Source organism: Peromyscus leucopus, chromosome 12, assembly GCF_004664715.2.
Source record: "Peromyscus leucopus breed LL Stock chromosome 12, UCI_PerLeu_2.1, whole genome shotgun sequence".
Taxonomy (NCBI): domain Eukaryota; kingdom Metazoa; phylum Chordata; class Mammalia; order Rodentia; family Cricetidae; genus Peromyscus; species Peromyscus leucopus.
Genome location: NC_051073.1, coordinates 40,740,714 through 40,757,091, shown reverse-complemented (window position 1 = coordinate 40,757,091; position 16,378 = coordinate 40,740,714). Strand labels below are relative to the sequence as shown.

At 39.5% G+C, this 16,378-nt stretch overlaps 1 protein-coding gene across 26 annotated transcripts in view; it reads left to right on the top strand.

Moving 5' to 3' along the window:
• LOC114691931 (ABI family member 3 binding protein) overlaps positions 1 to 16,378 on the top strand; it is a 211,628-nt gene that overhangs the window by 46,481 nt on the left and 148,769 nt on the right. For all 26 annotated transcript variants that reach the window (XM_037209689.1, XM_037209698.1, XM_037209695.1 and 23 more), the window contains exon 2: positions 13,348 to 13,527. In XM_037209689.1, the coding sequence (XP_037065584.1) occupies positions 13,348 to 13,527 (180 nt within the window). The remainder of the gene's footprint in view (positions 1 to 13,347; positions 13,528 to 16,378) is intronic.

Here is a 16,378-nt window from a genome sequence, read left to right as displayed (position 1 = left end):
TTTCTGTTTAATATCTTTTGGTTAATAGTTGTTTATGTTTGTGACATACAATATGATGTTTTGAAATGTGTATTATTATAGAATGACTAAATCAAGCTAATTAAAAAGTTAATCACAACTATAGATTTTTGTGTGTTTGGACAGAAAATAGTCTTTATTCATCATTCACCATTTAAAAGTATATAATACACCGTTAAATATTGTAGTCTAAAGCTATAGTTAAAACTATTCTGTATAATAAATCCTCAGAACTTACAAAATAAAGTTTTTATGTTAATTGAAATGGAAGAGAGGCAGTTTTGACCAAAACATAAGAGATTATCTGTGGACTAGAGTTGAAATGCCATTCCCTATCATCAGGGAGAGCCGAGTGTTCATGAATAGTAACAAGGACAATGGAATAGACTGGAGACTGTACCGGCTTATCAGGAGGACTAGCAAACAGGGCAAGTGGAAGTCCCAGGTAACACTGGGCCATTTCAACTCGGACAGTACATTGGAGTGATTTGGGGGACAGAGTAGAGTGAGTTTTAAGGAGCAAAGTCTTGGGTTCATGTCAATAGCGACAACTAAATGCCAATGGCCTTATTTTTTCATTTAGCTTTTGGCTAAAAATAGAATTGAGAATAGCCAATTTAAACAGCACATTTGGATTCCAGGAGGGACCTGGACTGATGGCGTTTCATTAGGTTGCTGCCTATAAAATCTTCAATGCCTTTCATCTGAAGAGTTTTTAAAATATGGCTCTGAACACTTGAGCTGCTTATACTAAGGAATCAGGAGACAGTGTTTTTACCATATGGCTATCTGTAATGACCTAATATTTATATTTTGTATTATTCATTTCTCAGAAATGTGGTGTGTGCATGTGAGTGTGCACACACACACATATGAATTTAGTTCAGGAAAATACTTTTGGTAGACTTCTGCCACAGTGATTGAACTTTTATGTGGCCCACAGGGGCCACATGATCTGACTGCTGCTCAGTTCTACACCCCTTGACCCTCTACAGAGTGACCTTCCAATACACTGACCACTCTTCCTCAGCACCTCTGCTCAAGGGTGTCTTATGGCCCAGAACACTGCTCCTGCCCTTCTTCCCTTTATGCCCTTGGGGTTCAGCTGTTGTGTTGCTAATCATTCACTGATGCACTGTCCCCTCAGGTCACAGCAATTGCTGATTGGTGGGAGACAGGAGCACCTCGGTGGTACAGTCTTGGGTTTTTATCCTGGAATTCATGTGTGTCTATTTCCCACTACCAGTAAATTGCTTTGTTGGAATCTGTCCGTCTCTCAGCATCATGGTTTCTGATGCCCCTAGTCTTCATGACCTCAACTTCAACCTCCTCAGTCTACTGTATCTCCCAGCTTCTCTCCCTGATGATTTTAAAATCAGTTTATGCCGTGCTGGGAACTTCCATGTTGTGTTCAAAGAACAATCTCTCATGAGTGATTCTTGTAACACCTAAAGGGTAGCCTCATTTCTTTATTTCAGATGTAGAATTTTTACTAGAAAGGGGGAAATTTGTTTCAGAACCTCTGTTCTGAGAAAAAGAAAAACACAAACTTCTTCACAATAAAAACCTGAGTCCTAAGGTTAACATCCAACTTATTTCTGCAATTTAAAAGTCAGAAAGATGTTTGCTTTTTCCAGCGGGTTCATTGAGTTAGATTTTTGCTAACATTTAAAGAAATGTTATAAAATTCTATTTTAAACCAAAGCTTGAGTCATTTCCACCTTGCAAAACTGATAAATTTTAATAATATGAGACCAGTAGGAAATGATGCCGAGTCTCAGGCTTTCTGTTTCTTACCTATAAAAATACAAATGCCACATTCACCAAAATTACAGTAGCTGTTAGTAATAAGATACTCGCATACCACGTTTGTATGTGACCTGAAATTCTACATTTTATTAATATTTTAAAAATATTTCAGACATTTAAAGTGTTTTAATTTTTTACTATGAAAAAGAAACAAGAGCAGATGTCAAAATAGCAATAACCCAAATAGGAATTTACTACCATAAGCACAAGAAACTCGACTGTAACATCTGGATACTGAGGGCAAAGTGTGGCTCAAATGCCACTTTAATTGCAAGTATACACAACACTAAAATGAATCTTTCTAGATCTGATTAATTAGGGGATGAATAAATACATAATTAATATGGATTAAAATATAGTCTTAAAACTGAAGTAACTAGAGAGTACGAAAACAAATCAGCGCTTCAGCTTACACTGACCATAGTTACTGCTAAGAATGCCAGTGCTTGTTGGACTGGCTTTGCAAAAACTCCTATATCCTAAACAAATTGGGCTTATTACCTGTTAAGATAATTATTGAAATAACCTTAGTCAAAAGAAAGCGGTCCCAAATCTTTGTTTTATGTGCTATAACATACCACAGACTAAATAAAGTTTAGCCCAGAACTCATTATGTTTCTTTCACAGCAGTAAGATGGGGCTCCTCCACTGTAGAGTTAATGGACAATGGATTTTCTGAAACTCCCTTAAGTCTCACGGCCCATTAGGCCTTAATATATGAAGTCACTGCTTTATGCCCTTGTGACATTTCAGCCACTTCTACTAGCCCATGGAGGACTTTTTAATGCTGTGAAATGTCAAGATATATGTATCAACGCTGGGTATTTATGAACTAACTATAAATTAATCATGAAGATGCGCATGAATGGCTGAAAATCAATGGCACAGGAACCCATTTGTTCTCACTCTACCTCATGTTTTTATTTGATATTTAAAAAACAAAAAGAAATGGTCAGGTTTATTTAAGGCAGTTTTGTGGCTCGTTGATGATGGTTATTGCATGAATGGTGGCAATGTTTCATTGTTATTGAGTATTTCCCATTTACTCTGTACAGCAGTGTTTTCACAGTGGTGGTGTTTAGTCTTGCACATGCAGGGTTTCTTGTAATATCAGGGGTGTATTTTCTGTGCTCTGTAAGAAGAACTTTGAGGGCCTGGAGAGATGGCTCAGAGGTTAACAGCACTCACTGGCTGCTCTTCCAGAGGTCTTGAGTTCAATTCCCAGCAACCACATGGTGGCTCACAACCATCTATAATGAGATCTGGTGCCCTCTTCTGGCTGCAGGGATACATGCAGACAGAACACTGTATACATAATAAATAAATCTTAAAAAAAAAAAAAAAGGACTTTGATTGTTTCAACTTCTACTTGGTGGAGGGAACTTATTTTATAGCTAAATTGGAGTGACTTGTATATAAAAGAGGAAGGAGCAGCCGACCCTTTGGACAGGTAACCGAATAGAGTGGGGTACACAAAAGGAAGAGAGATGAGTGTTGATAATGTCTGCAGCCTGGTGACGTCTTCCTTTAAAAACCAAACAAACAAACCACGGTGTGTTTTTTAGAATTACAAAGAGCTACAAGTTTTCTAATGGGTTTTCAACTTTCCTATGTGCTTGGAACTTTGCTGAGTGCTGGAAAGAACTCATCCGTGCTTCTAAATCTCTGATTGATTAGTTAAAAGACATCTAACTTAGAAGTTTATCTGATATTCCCAAATTATTGAACATATTAACTTTATTTGTTTCCCAAAATTATAGTTCTAGGAAACCATAATTCTGAGAATTTCAACAAAAGGCCTAGGGGGTAATTAGATGTATACACGTATGAAATTTTTAAGTATATGTATATATTCCATGATAGGAAATAAAGGGGAGTTGTGGGTAAGGTCTTTTTCCCCCAATATTGCATAAATTATCTATAAATGTTCTTAAAAATGATTTGGGGCTCATCAGCTTTATTTTTATGCATTCAATTTGTAAAGAATAACGGTTCTCAGACTTGAGTATGCGTCATAATCATCCAAACAGTTTCTGATTCAGCTGGTGTAGTATTTCTTACAAGTTCCTAGGTGATGCTGATTCTCCATTTAGAGACTACAGTTTCAGAATCCTCGTGTGCAGCCCATGCCAGCTAAGAGAACCCACTGCCAGCTTTTGTACTTAAGTAGCAACAGGAGATAAACAAATATACACAGGCTTTCATGAAAAGTAAACAAATCTGTTGTGCCCTGGGTGTGAGACCCCCAAAGAGACCACCAGAGACATGAACTCACCAAAATGCAAAAGCAAGATTTATTGAAGCAGTTCAAGCTGCAGCAGGGACCTTGTCAAGCCATCCAACATAGTAGAGGCTGGAGGAGGTGCCCGCCCCTCTGCAAGCTCAGTTTTTAAAGGCAAAAACCACAAGGTTACATCATTTAGGGGTGCTGGCACGGGTACAATTCTGTTTGGCTCAAGTTTTAGGGACTTTTCAGAATTTCTGTGTTATCTTACTTTCTAGTTTTAACCGGTTGTTTGTCAAATTTTATAGATTACCTTTGGCATTGGGGCATTCTGTGGTTAATCAATTGTTACCAGATAGTCCTTCAAACATCCTGACTTTGTACTTTGACCATCTCCAGCATTGGGGCATTCTATGGTTAATCAGTTGCTACCAGATGGCTCTTCAAACATGCTGACTTTGTTCTGGGACTTATGTCAGCAGCTCTGAGAATTTTGAAACTCAGGCCTGTTTCAAGCTAGGATGAGGGGCTTGCTTGAAATGGGGGTGCTTTGGTTCTTCAAAATCTACATAGGTTTTCATGAAAAGTAAACAAATCTACATAGGTTTTCATGAAAACCAAGCTGAGAAAGGATGGAAGGAAGGTATTGGGGAAAATATAAAGGCCACTCCACGTAGTTAAAAGGAAGATTTATTTAGTGGATGACTTACAAATGGAGGAATAGATAGGTTGCGGAGGTCTGGGGAAGGTGTATCGCAATCCAGCGGTGTTCTCTGGAGCTCTGCTCGGTCAACCTCCACCGTCCAGGGTTCAGGCACAGAGAGCGTGCACAGAGAGAGCACTGGCCCATCCAGCTCTCAGGTTTCCAGTGCCTCCCCTCGCCCTGCCTCGTAGGCGTGACAGTTGCCCGAGTCTCAATGGGGGTTGGAACTTCCAGATCCAAGCTGGAATGGCTACCCACTACAGGAAGGGGAATGGATTTTGTTAATTTCCGTTGCCTATTGATGTCTTCCTAAACAGTAACAACAAAAATGTATTTTGGAAACTACAAAAGAATCCACAAGTTTTATAAATGGTACAAAAATGTATCACAAAACTGGCTCTGACATTCTGTCTTTCAGTTTCTTACCTGTATTGGGCAATTCAATTGATCAAGAAATGTTTTTTTGTGATTTGCTTACTGAAGGGACTTTTTTTTTTTTTTTTTTTTTTTTTACATCTTTTCTTTTTGCTTCATTTTAAAAGTCCGTCTACTGTGGTTATACTTTTATTGACTGTATTAGTCATGGCACACCCAAATAATTTACCTAGTTCTTGGCACAATATTCTGGAATCCACTCATTGCATTCAAAGAAGTCACTAATATCAAGTATCTTGTAGTTAGAGAAAGGGGAAATTGAAAATTGGATCAGCAAATCTAAAGTACACTGCTTTAACAGAATACTGGAGACTTGGTAAGTAGCAATAATCAGAAATATATCAGCTCCCAGTTCTCAGGTTAGGAAGTTCTACCTCAAGGCACTGCTGTATAGACGGGCTTATTACACTCAATCCATGTGAGTCTATTAAATGGGTACAGAATTTATTAAGATATAAATTGAGGAAATACACGAATACAAAATGGAGTAGACAGCTGAAGTCATCCTCTGATCTGACCATAAGCAAATCCATCTCACAGGCAGAAGCCAGGAGAAGGGGCATGTGACCCTTCTCCAACTTCCTATAAGAGGTCCAGTACAAAGGCAGGAAGTACCACCTCCTTTGGGCCATATAGCCCAAGGTCATGGGCAGAGCAAATACCACTACAGGGCCTTCTTGCTATATGGTCACCTGCGAGACTGTGAGAGGGTACCAGAGAAGGAGATGGTAGAGCTCACCTTTGGATAGTGGCATTATTGCAGTCTAATAGGAGTTAATCTCCTACTGGGTCCCACACACCCTGCAATGTTTTCATTGGGGCCTAGTTTTCTGCATGTGTTTCAGAGAAGGCAAAATTGATCAATCCATAACCTTCTTTAAGACAAAGTTAAGCCATTTGAAAACTGCCCTCATGGACACATGAACATATGGCAAATAAGTGGTTGTTGATCACACACATTTATCATTCACCCCTTCTCCAAACAGGCATTGTCCAGACTAAAGAGCAGTTTTAGTAGAGTCAGATCAATGGCTTATGTGCAAGTGCGAAGATATGCGTCTTAGGATGGGTGGGTTCCGTTAGAATGATAGGCTGTTGACTTAGGAAGTCAACTATGAAAAGTAATTGTCCTCCCTGGCTCTTAACTGCATTATAGTGTAGCCCATGAAACTACTTCTCCCTTGGAAGAACTATTAGCATGGTCCAGTGGTGCTGAGATGTCAGCACTGGATGGTGCAGCCTGTCAATCAATCCTCCAGCATCACCAGACGGTGAAGTCTTGGCCTGAGCAGTCAGTACACTGGGGATTCTGACCTAGGTGGAAACTGTGGCTATTTTAGCTGAAATGGGGCCCATTTTCACATAGCTGGGCGAACACAGAAAGTGTTCCATTTAGGAAGAAAAACGTTTTCCCCTCCGACTGTGGACATTGCTGAATTCAAACATTATAAATTTAACAGCAAACATCTTCTGGATGTCTTCTGGTGTCTTTAGTGTCCTAATAAATAACAGGCTGTCTCATTGGAGTCATGCCCTGTGGGAATCGCTCAGGGATATTTGTGTGAGCAGAGCTATCCAGGTGAACAAGGGCGTGTTCCCTCAATTCTGAGAACTCATGTTGCCTGTGGGAGCCCATGCTTCATCCGCCCACTCACCATGTGCTGTCCTGGGGAGAGAGTGTGCTATTCCGTCCTGGAACAGGGATCACGAGACACTGTAGCTTGTGACGCTTGCAAACAGATCATCATGGGTGAGTAAATTCAAAATTTGAGTTGATTTAAAGGTCCAGTTTGCTGGCACTGGGGCTCTTCATGAGGCTCATGGGACTTCTATCACAGTTTTTTTTTCTCTAATTTCTACAGTGTCAGTTTTCTTTAGAGTTATGAAGATCTCTCTTTACATGTCGTTGTAGCCGGTATTTTTCTTAGGTTTTCAGATTTGTATTTGTAAATCGCATGTAATGATGTTTTGCGGCTGTCTCTGGAGCCATGTGCTGTTGTGAATTCTTCTCCTGAACACTGTGAACTCTAACTTCACTGTCCTTGTTTATATCTCTGCTTCAACATGTGTTTTATATATATGGTGAGAGAGCTCCATTGGTAGGTTGGGGTTCCACAGTGTCCAAAGTGTTTGTCTTGGTCTATACCGTGCCAGGATCCCTGCCACCAGGATCCTTCAATGTAAAAATTAGAAAAAGTTTGCCTAGCAGCAATTCTGGGGATGTTTGTGATGACAATTTTGTAGACAGACAGACAGACAGACAGACAGACACACACACACACACACACACACACACACACACCCCACAGAGGTAATGTAATTCCTTCCACCCACCCACCTCTTTCTGGTGTAGTCTCATGCCATAGCAGAACAGACCTTGTCTTCCTCATCTTCCTAACCACTTTGGTTAAATTCTGCTGCTCATGGAAGAAGGTCAGTCGAGAATCTGGCCACTACAGAACTGGTAGAAGCAGTTTAAATGGCATTGGATATTATTTAATAGTTACATTATATCTTCTTACTCCTTAAAGTATTGAATTAAAATTACCCTTTTGTCTTTATGAAAAATTTCTACCAGGGAGTTGGAGAGATGTTTCAGTGGTTAAGAACACGTGCTACTTTTGCAGGGGACCTTATTTCGATTCTCAGCAACCACATGGTGGCTCACAACTGTCTGTTAACTCTAGTTCTAGGAGATCTGACATCCTCTTCTGGCATCTGTGGGCACCAGGTACACATATACATACATGTAGGCAAAACACTCCTAAAAGTGAACAAACCTTTCAAAATGTCCCATTGGTATCCCTGGCCTTTGGGTTGTTGTTATTGGAGGAAGGTCCTGCCCTCTACGACATAGGAGAAACAAGTGAACAATTGTCTCATATCCTTTGCCATACTAGTCACTCTGTGGATATTGCAGAAAAATGGCTAAAACCTTTAACACACATAAAACCAGAACAGGGAGAGTCATTTGAGCACCAAAATTTTATTCCACAATCTGACTTACACTCCCTAAAAAAATCAAGGCAAATGATAAATTATTGCCAAGGTTTAAGTTAACATTATGGTTTGCATATCTTGGCATAAGAATTTAGTGGAATGCAATCTATGCCTTCAACTATGTTTTTGAAAGCTTTTAAATATGCTGCCACACATTTGCTCAATATAAAAAATTAAGATGGGATGTCTTGATAACTCCTTAATATGTTATGTAATAGTAAGACATTGGAATGTTTTAACAGAGTGCATTTGAAACTTAGTGTTCTCTGAGAAAAACATGATTCTGTGTGTGTGTGTGTGTGTGTGCGCGCGCGCGCGCGCACGCGCGCACGCATGCACGCACGCGCACACACACTGAATGATAAATGGTATGAGGACTACTAAAGCTAACTCCACCAGTGCTGTAAAGACCATACGCTTGAATGTCTTTCTATCACAAGGAGTCGATACGATGTGGCGGCAGAGCTCAGGAAGGCATTCTCCCATCATACAGTGGCTCAGTGGCATGCCAGAACAGGGCTTCAGTCTGTCTGCATGCGTAGGTAATTTGTTCTGTTTTACTGCTGAATCATAACCCATTATATGAATGAGCCATGGTTTGTTTGTCCACAGCCACTGATGGAAGTTTGGGTTTGTTTCCAGTTGAACGTTGCTTTGAATGTCCTCATACGTGTTTCACACAGACATGTTTTCATCTGTCCTGTGTGCAATGGCTGGGAATGAAATTTCTGGGTTCTTTGGTGACTTTCCAAGCCTTCTCCAGTTACACATTTACCACTCACAATCTAGAAGTATGAGACTTCCAAATTCTGCCTGACATATTATTACTTAGCTGTTGTTTTGATTTTAGCCATTCCACTTCATTGTGGCTTTAATATTTGTTTCTCTTTGATTAACCGTACTGACCATGAATTGGTAAATTACAACTTGCACATAATGGAGCAATGCGCAGCTCTGTCTGCTTAACTTTTATGATGTCTACAGCTTCTGTCTCTCTCTGTGTGTATGTGTGCGGTGTTTGCATATATTGTGTGTAGCACATGCATGAGTGTGGGCGGTACCCATGTATGTACACATGTCTAAGGTGGAGGATATTATCTACAGCTTGTGTGTGTGTGTGTGTGTGTCTGTCTGTCTGTCTGTGTCTCTCTCTCTGTGTCTGTGTGGTGTATGCATATGTGCATGTGTGTGTGTGGTACCCATGTGTGTACACATATCTAGGCTGGAGGATGATATCTACAGTTTCTGTGTGTGTATGTGTGTGTATGTGTGTGTGGTGTATGTGTAAGTGTGGTATATGCATGTGTATGTGTGCGGTACCCATGTATGTACACATGTCTCGGTTGGAGGATGATATCTACAGCTTCTCTCTCTCTCTCTCTCTCTCTCTCTCTCTCTCTCTCTCTCTCTCTCTCTCTCTCGTGTGTGTGTGTCTGTCTGTCTGTCTGTCTGTCTGTGTGGTGTATGTGTAAATGTGGTATATGCATGTGTGTGTGTGTGTGTGAGGTACCCATTTGTGTGCACATGCCTAGGTATGCCAAGGCTGGAGGATGATTGATGTCTGTTGTCTGCCTCTACCATTTTCTGCCTTCCTCCTTTGAAGCAGGGCCTCTCCCTGGGTCTGCAGTTTGCTTGGTTTTGGCTAGCCTGTCTGGCCAGTGAGCCCCAGTGATCTTCCTGCCTTTGCCACTGGATCTCCTGCCAGCCCTGGGGTCCCCGTCACACCCAGCCATACCTGGATTTTTACATGAGTACTGGGAATCTGAACTTGGATCTTCCTGCTTGAGTAGTTAACAGCACTCACTGTGCTGGTAATCAATGGTACCACACCACTGAGCCATCCGATCTTCAAAGCCTAAAATAGTTTGGCCTCTGGAGGAGGAGACTCAATAACCCCAGAGATTAACACATTTTTATGTGCTTCTTGCCCAGTACTCATCTCTTTTACTAAAGAATCCATTTGCATTGTTTAGCTTTTGCCAATTTGGCACGTGCTGAGTCACATGGGAGAAGGAATCCTTAGCTGACGATTGCCTTCATCAGATTGGCCTGTGGGCATGACTGTGGTGCTATTTTCTTGATTAACGATGTGGGAGGGCCCAGCCCACTTTGGGTGGTGCCACTCCTGGGTGGGTGGTCCTGGGTTATAAAAGCAAGCTCAGCAAGCCAGAGAGAGCAAGATAGTGAATAGCATTCCCCTGTGGTTTCTGCTTCAGTTCTGGTCCCCAGGTCCCTGCCCTGACTTCCCTCAGTGAGGGACTGTTATCTGGAAATGTAAGATGAAATAAACCATTTTCTCCCCAAGTTTCTTTTGATCAGTGTTTTATCACAGCAACAGAGAAACAAATCAGGATAACGATTCAAATATGCTTAAATTGCTTGCCTTTTATTTTCTTTTTAATTGACTATAAAGAATATTTAAGAATTTTGGATACAAATTCTTCATGGGACTTTCATTTTTCTTTCTAGCTTTTTAAAATTTTATAGCTTTAAAATTTTGATCAAGAGGTAGGGGAGGATCTGGGAGTTGGGTGAGGGGAAGGGATATGATCAAAATATATTGATGTGAAATTCTCAAAGAATAAATAAAAGCATTGTTAAAATAAATCGGGAAAAATTGATCAAGTCTAATTAGCTATGATTTTAAATCTATGTTTCCGATACCATATCTGAACTTATAGGAAATGATTTAATTAGTTAAATATTTTATAAAGTATGAGGTTTTCATAGCAAGGTAGATGGCAGAGCATATACAGAGACTACACTGTAAGTACACTGTGCAGTATAAGATGAATACCATAAGAGGAGAAGTGGTGTGTGTTCTCAGTCCTTGAATGAGTTTATTTTATTGGTGTAAGTATTACAATTATTCTTTACTTAGGCCCTGAGAAAATTTGTAATATTTATCATCTCTTTACAGGGTATTATAACATTGCGATCATATAAGCTAAGGCAATTCCTGTTGCTACACTAATACGTATATTTTACCTTTGGAAGACTTTTAATACGGTGTAGTTTTTCTGTCTCAAGAATCTTATCATCTTGACCAACATGATATCAATGACTTTGACTATAGTATATAAGACTTTGGAAAGTATAAGATGGATTAATGAGAGATTAGGTGTGAAAAAAATTCTATTGACTATATTTTAATGGTGATTCCTTTCTCTGAGGTCCACGACCAGACAGCTATAATGGCTTCGCTAGTTTTACCAAAGCATGGGTTTTGGTGGTGGTGGTGGTGGTATTGCTTTTATTGGTTTGGGCTTGTTGCTGCTGTTCTGTTTGGGTGCTGCTTGAACTCTGGCACGCCCTCAGTGACTGAGCTGTATCCCAGGCCACACTGTTCCTTTAAAGAAGTGGAATTCTCCACGGCCCCCAGCGGCCGGCAGCCTCCCTCCTTTGGTTGGTCTGATGACCCAGAGTTCTTTGAACTGACGATGTTGTCTCCTTCTTCTGTCCGGTTTTCCAATGTCACCCCCCGGGTTTTAATGCCGGAAAGCACATGTTTACCTGTAAATTAAAAAAAAAAAAAAATGAGCTAATTCTAATTTTGCTTTGTAAGACATTTGATTTATTTATTTGCTTTTAGAATTTCACAACATTTTGAAATATTTAGAGATACTGTAGGGTGTTGCAAATAGAGAATTAGAAACCATTGTCATGAATCCAAGAATGTTCTTTGCCAATATGCAGTTTTTCCCAAGGCAGTCTATTATTGCTACCCTAATTTTTAAAATTTTCTCTCACATGCAATAAAATGTTCTTCTAGTATTCTTTTCTCCCCCATTCATACTTCTGAACAAAAAATTTTGGGTAACATATTTGTTGTTTATTTTTATTGTGGTTAAGGTTATATTGTAGTGTGTTATCTTCTATTTTATCTACATTACTTGCCAGAAATCTAACTATGGCTAAATGCCAAAAGATAACTTCTATTACATAAATTGGGCCCCAAGTCATCAGGCGTGTCTAACCAGTGGCCTTATGGCCACATGGGGCCAAAGACAGCTATGAATACAGACCAACCCAAAATCATAAACTCACTACCTAGAGCATTATGCATTTTTTTGTAACTTGATGACAAAGTTTTTGAGCGAATGCTTTGTAAATGACAATATTATATTTCAGTGTCAAAAGGTTGAACATCCATGATGGAATCAAACCTTAATAATTGATCATAAAAATGATTTATCATTAAATATTAAAATTAATGTGTGATGCATGGAGATATGGGCCCCAAATATTAGAGCGTTTATTGTCCAGAAGTATAAAGTGTCATTGAATACTAACATAAACAATAATTTAGAGGAAATGTTGACACGTCTATTTTGAATGAAGGGAAAAAGGCTGTTTCACCTTTTTGCTAGACACTGAGGATCGATGAAGTGATAACTGGATGAGTAAAGGATGTGGAGAAGGTCAGGCAAAGGTTGAGGGGTTGTAGAGTGGTCAATCAACAAGGGTGACAGAGTCAGGACAAATTACCTGTTCTAGAATGTGGGGTGACTAACCTGGCCAAATAAAACGCGGTATGTTGACAATTAATAGCAGAAGTAACATATAGTAACTTCTATATGCGGAGGGGTTAGCGTTCTTAATACTCAATCAGTGGTTCTCAACCTTCCTAATGCTGAGACCCTTTAATACAGTTTCTATGTTGGGGTGACCCCCAGCCATAAAATCATTTCCATTGCTACTTCATAACCGTACTTTTGCTATGATTATGAATTGTAATGTAAATATCTGATGTGCAGGGCATCTGAGATATTTCAAGGTACAGTGATTAAATTTTACCAAGAAGAAACTTCATTCCTTTGCACCATATCTTAGTAATGTGTATACAGTGAAGATTCTGGCCCACTTTGGATAGAAAAATGAAACTCCCCAAAACTCCACTTACCCCCTCAGTAACAAACCACCAAAACTCGGACCCCTCTATGTTGCTTTGCTCTATTCAGTAGTAAGTACATTTTCCTTGGTTTTAACATTACTCATGTTTGGGTCAGCTTTGCATCTGCACTATGATCCCAAGAAGCAAAAGAGGTAGCATTTGTTCTAAGGATAATGCTTCCAACAGGCAAGGTTTGCTGGAGGGGATGTTGAGGGATGAAAAGGAGTGATGTATCGGACACTCACCTTGTATTTCCATCCTCAGGTAAGAGACCGAACCTGAAAGTGCACATCAACACCACCAGCGACTCCATCCTCTTGAAGTTCCTGCGCCCAAATCCAAATGTGAAGCTGGAAGGCTTTCTCCTGGGATATGGCAGCAATGTGTCCCCAAACCAGTACTTCCCTCTTCCCACAGAAGGGAAAGTCACCGAGGCTGTAGTAGGTAAGCAAGCTCAGAGAGAGGGGTGCATGGTAAGAGGCACCAACTGTAACAAGATGCCCAAATGTGGAAGATGAGAGGCATTTAACCTACATCTTTGGCTGAGCCCAATGAGGCAATACGAATCACCTTTGTAATTGATGAAACCCAAAGCATAGTTCTTTATATTGGAGCTTTTTATTGTATGAAGAAATAATTGTCTTAACTGCCATTGAACCTATAATCCCTACCCACATAACTGAATATATAAGGAAAAAACAGCTGAAATACTGGGCTTAGCCCTGTGGCATTATTTATGTGAACTAATTTTTCTTTTTGTTGTCTTTCCTTTTTTCTGTTAGAAGATGGCCACTATAGATTTTTGGATGTTATCTTTGGAAAGAAAAGAAAGCATATTGCATTTTAAAAATTTTAAGCAATTCAGACAAGGTGGTTAAGGTTTAATATGAATTATGAAATAATGCATTTCATTGAAAACGTTTTAATGATATAAAATTAGAGTTTCAGGATGTGAGCCATCTTCTTGCTCTCTCTCTGGGGGAAAATGTAAATAAAATCCACTTAACGGATTAAATGCTTTGATAAGGATGATTCATTGTGAAAACTTTGAAAGTCTAGGGTGAGATTCAATTCTTTACACCCTGCTAAGATGTTGCTTACGAGGCCGTCTCCAAACTTTAGAATTGTAATACCCTGTGTTCCAATACTTCCTATTGGTTCTTGCATTTTCAAGTGTGTAACGAGAATACCAAGTTGATTTTGCTCTGTCTTTTGCTTTTCCCAGAGAAATCTCTGTTGCTCCTTAATGCCAGCCAAGAGGTAATATTGTTAATTAATGAGTAACTAGAGATAATATTGTTAAGTAGTGAGTTACTCGGTAGTACATAAGGAAACCATTTTAAGCAAACCCAGGAGTTGATTACCACCCCCCAATCTGAGAATTAGGCAGTGTTGACAAGTATAACAACCAATTCCATGAGGAATTTGAGTTTGGATGTTTGTAAATATTCCCTGGTATCTATCCCGTCTTCAACCTTCTTATTGATAGCAGAAGTACACACCACCACCTCCTTTTCACTGAGTGTTAGAATTAACATTTCATTTTTGATGGACTTTTCTGTTATTTAAATGGAGAACCTGGTCACTTGTTAGCTTCTTTGATAGCAGATGAAAGCATTAAATATTAAGATGGCTGAAGTCAAATTACTAATGAAAGGTATGTGCAAAAATCCAAAGAAAATGTCCAGCTTAAACATTCCAGCCTTCCATTGTTTTAATAATGAACGTTAATCAAATGGACTGGGAACCCTTTTATTTATTATTTTCATGCCTGGCTTTTTATTGTGTAAATTTCCAAAATTAAAAGGAATAATGTTGATGAATGTCTTATAGTACAGCTTGAATATATATCAGTATGCTAATGTTGGTCTATGTGTCTGTGCATAGTGCTTCTTGGAGTCTTTTAAAGCATAAGGAGATACACTTTTATCAAGTATGCATCTATAACAGATAAATGTTTTAATAATTCCATACTTTTCTTATATTATTGCATTTAATCCTACAATATCACTTTATACCTGGCTCATACTTAATTTCTCATGTGGTCTTACAACTGTTCTATTTGAATCACTATCTAAATAAAGTCCACACCTTACATTAGATTATGGATCTTAAATCTCTGCCTTTCCTTTTAGAATATCATTGGTATGTAGAGAAACTAGAACACCTTTTGGGTAGGCTATCCACAGCCTGTATTTAACTGGCTACTTCCCTCATGTGTTTTCTTTGTAGTACAGAAGATAGCATTTTGGAGAGTGGAGACAAACTATATTTTTGGCAGGATTTATACTATTCTAAATTCTCTAGAACAGACAGCTTCTCTTCAAGGGTATTCCCATGTCCATCCAGAAGGAGGAGACAAGAGTTTATCTTTGCTATTTGTCAACAAGCCTTTGGCCAGATAATAAACTTGCAAGGTTTAGACAGTTATCTATTCATGAACTTCCATGAAGTTCAGAACCCACGCAGGCCAGACCTATGATTTAGATTCTATTCTTTTGACAAGGTAATCAAGAGCCTAGTAGTCTGGGGTTTTAAGAACTGCTGATTATGAGGAAGTAGTTTATTCTCAATGAACTCTGTGCCTGCTAACACACAACTGGCTATCCAGTATTCTCCCCTTAAGAGTTAAGAGCCTAAAATAGTTGTGGAATATTAGTTGAAGATGTGTTATATTTGTTCATGCTGTGGAATATTTGTTTAATGAAGCAAAATGTGTTGCATTCTTTTTTGTTGCATTTGTTTAACTCTGCGAAGCTGTGTTACTCTGCCTACCTAAAACACCTGATTTGTTTAATAAAGAACTGAATGGCCAATAGCTAGGCAGGAGAGGGATAGGCCAGGCTACCAGGCAGAGAGAATAAATAGAAGGAGAAAAGGAGGTGTGGTGGCCCACAGAGGCTATCTAATGAGACATTACTCAGGGTCAGAGAAACTGGGCTTGCTTTATTCAGCAGGGCTGCATAATGAGATGATTTGGTCACAGGTGTGTTTACCAGGTGTTTGGAGGTGTCTACACTTGGCTGTATGGTATGCTTTGATCTTGCAAAGGGGAGGTCTTTTGCATCTCCCCTTGGCATATTACAAAAAGCCCCTTTGAATAAAGCTCTGGGCAGCAGCTGGGTATTGACCTAGGGCCCTCCTGAAGCTATCCTGTGTTTCTGTCTTTCTTATCATCTCTTTCTATCTTTTGTGGGAGCCCGTTTTCAGGTTCCTCGTGGCTTTATCCAGCAGGTGTGCATAGAGAGGATGATTAGGACCACGGGTCTGAGTGCAGGTGTCTGAGATGGTCTGC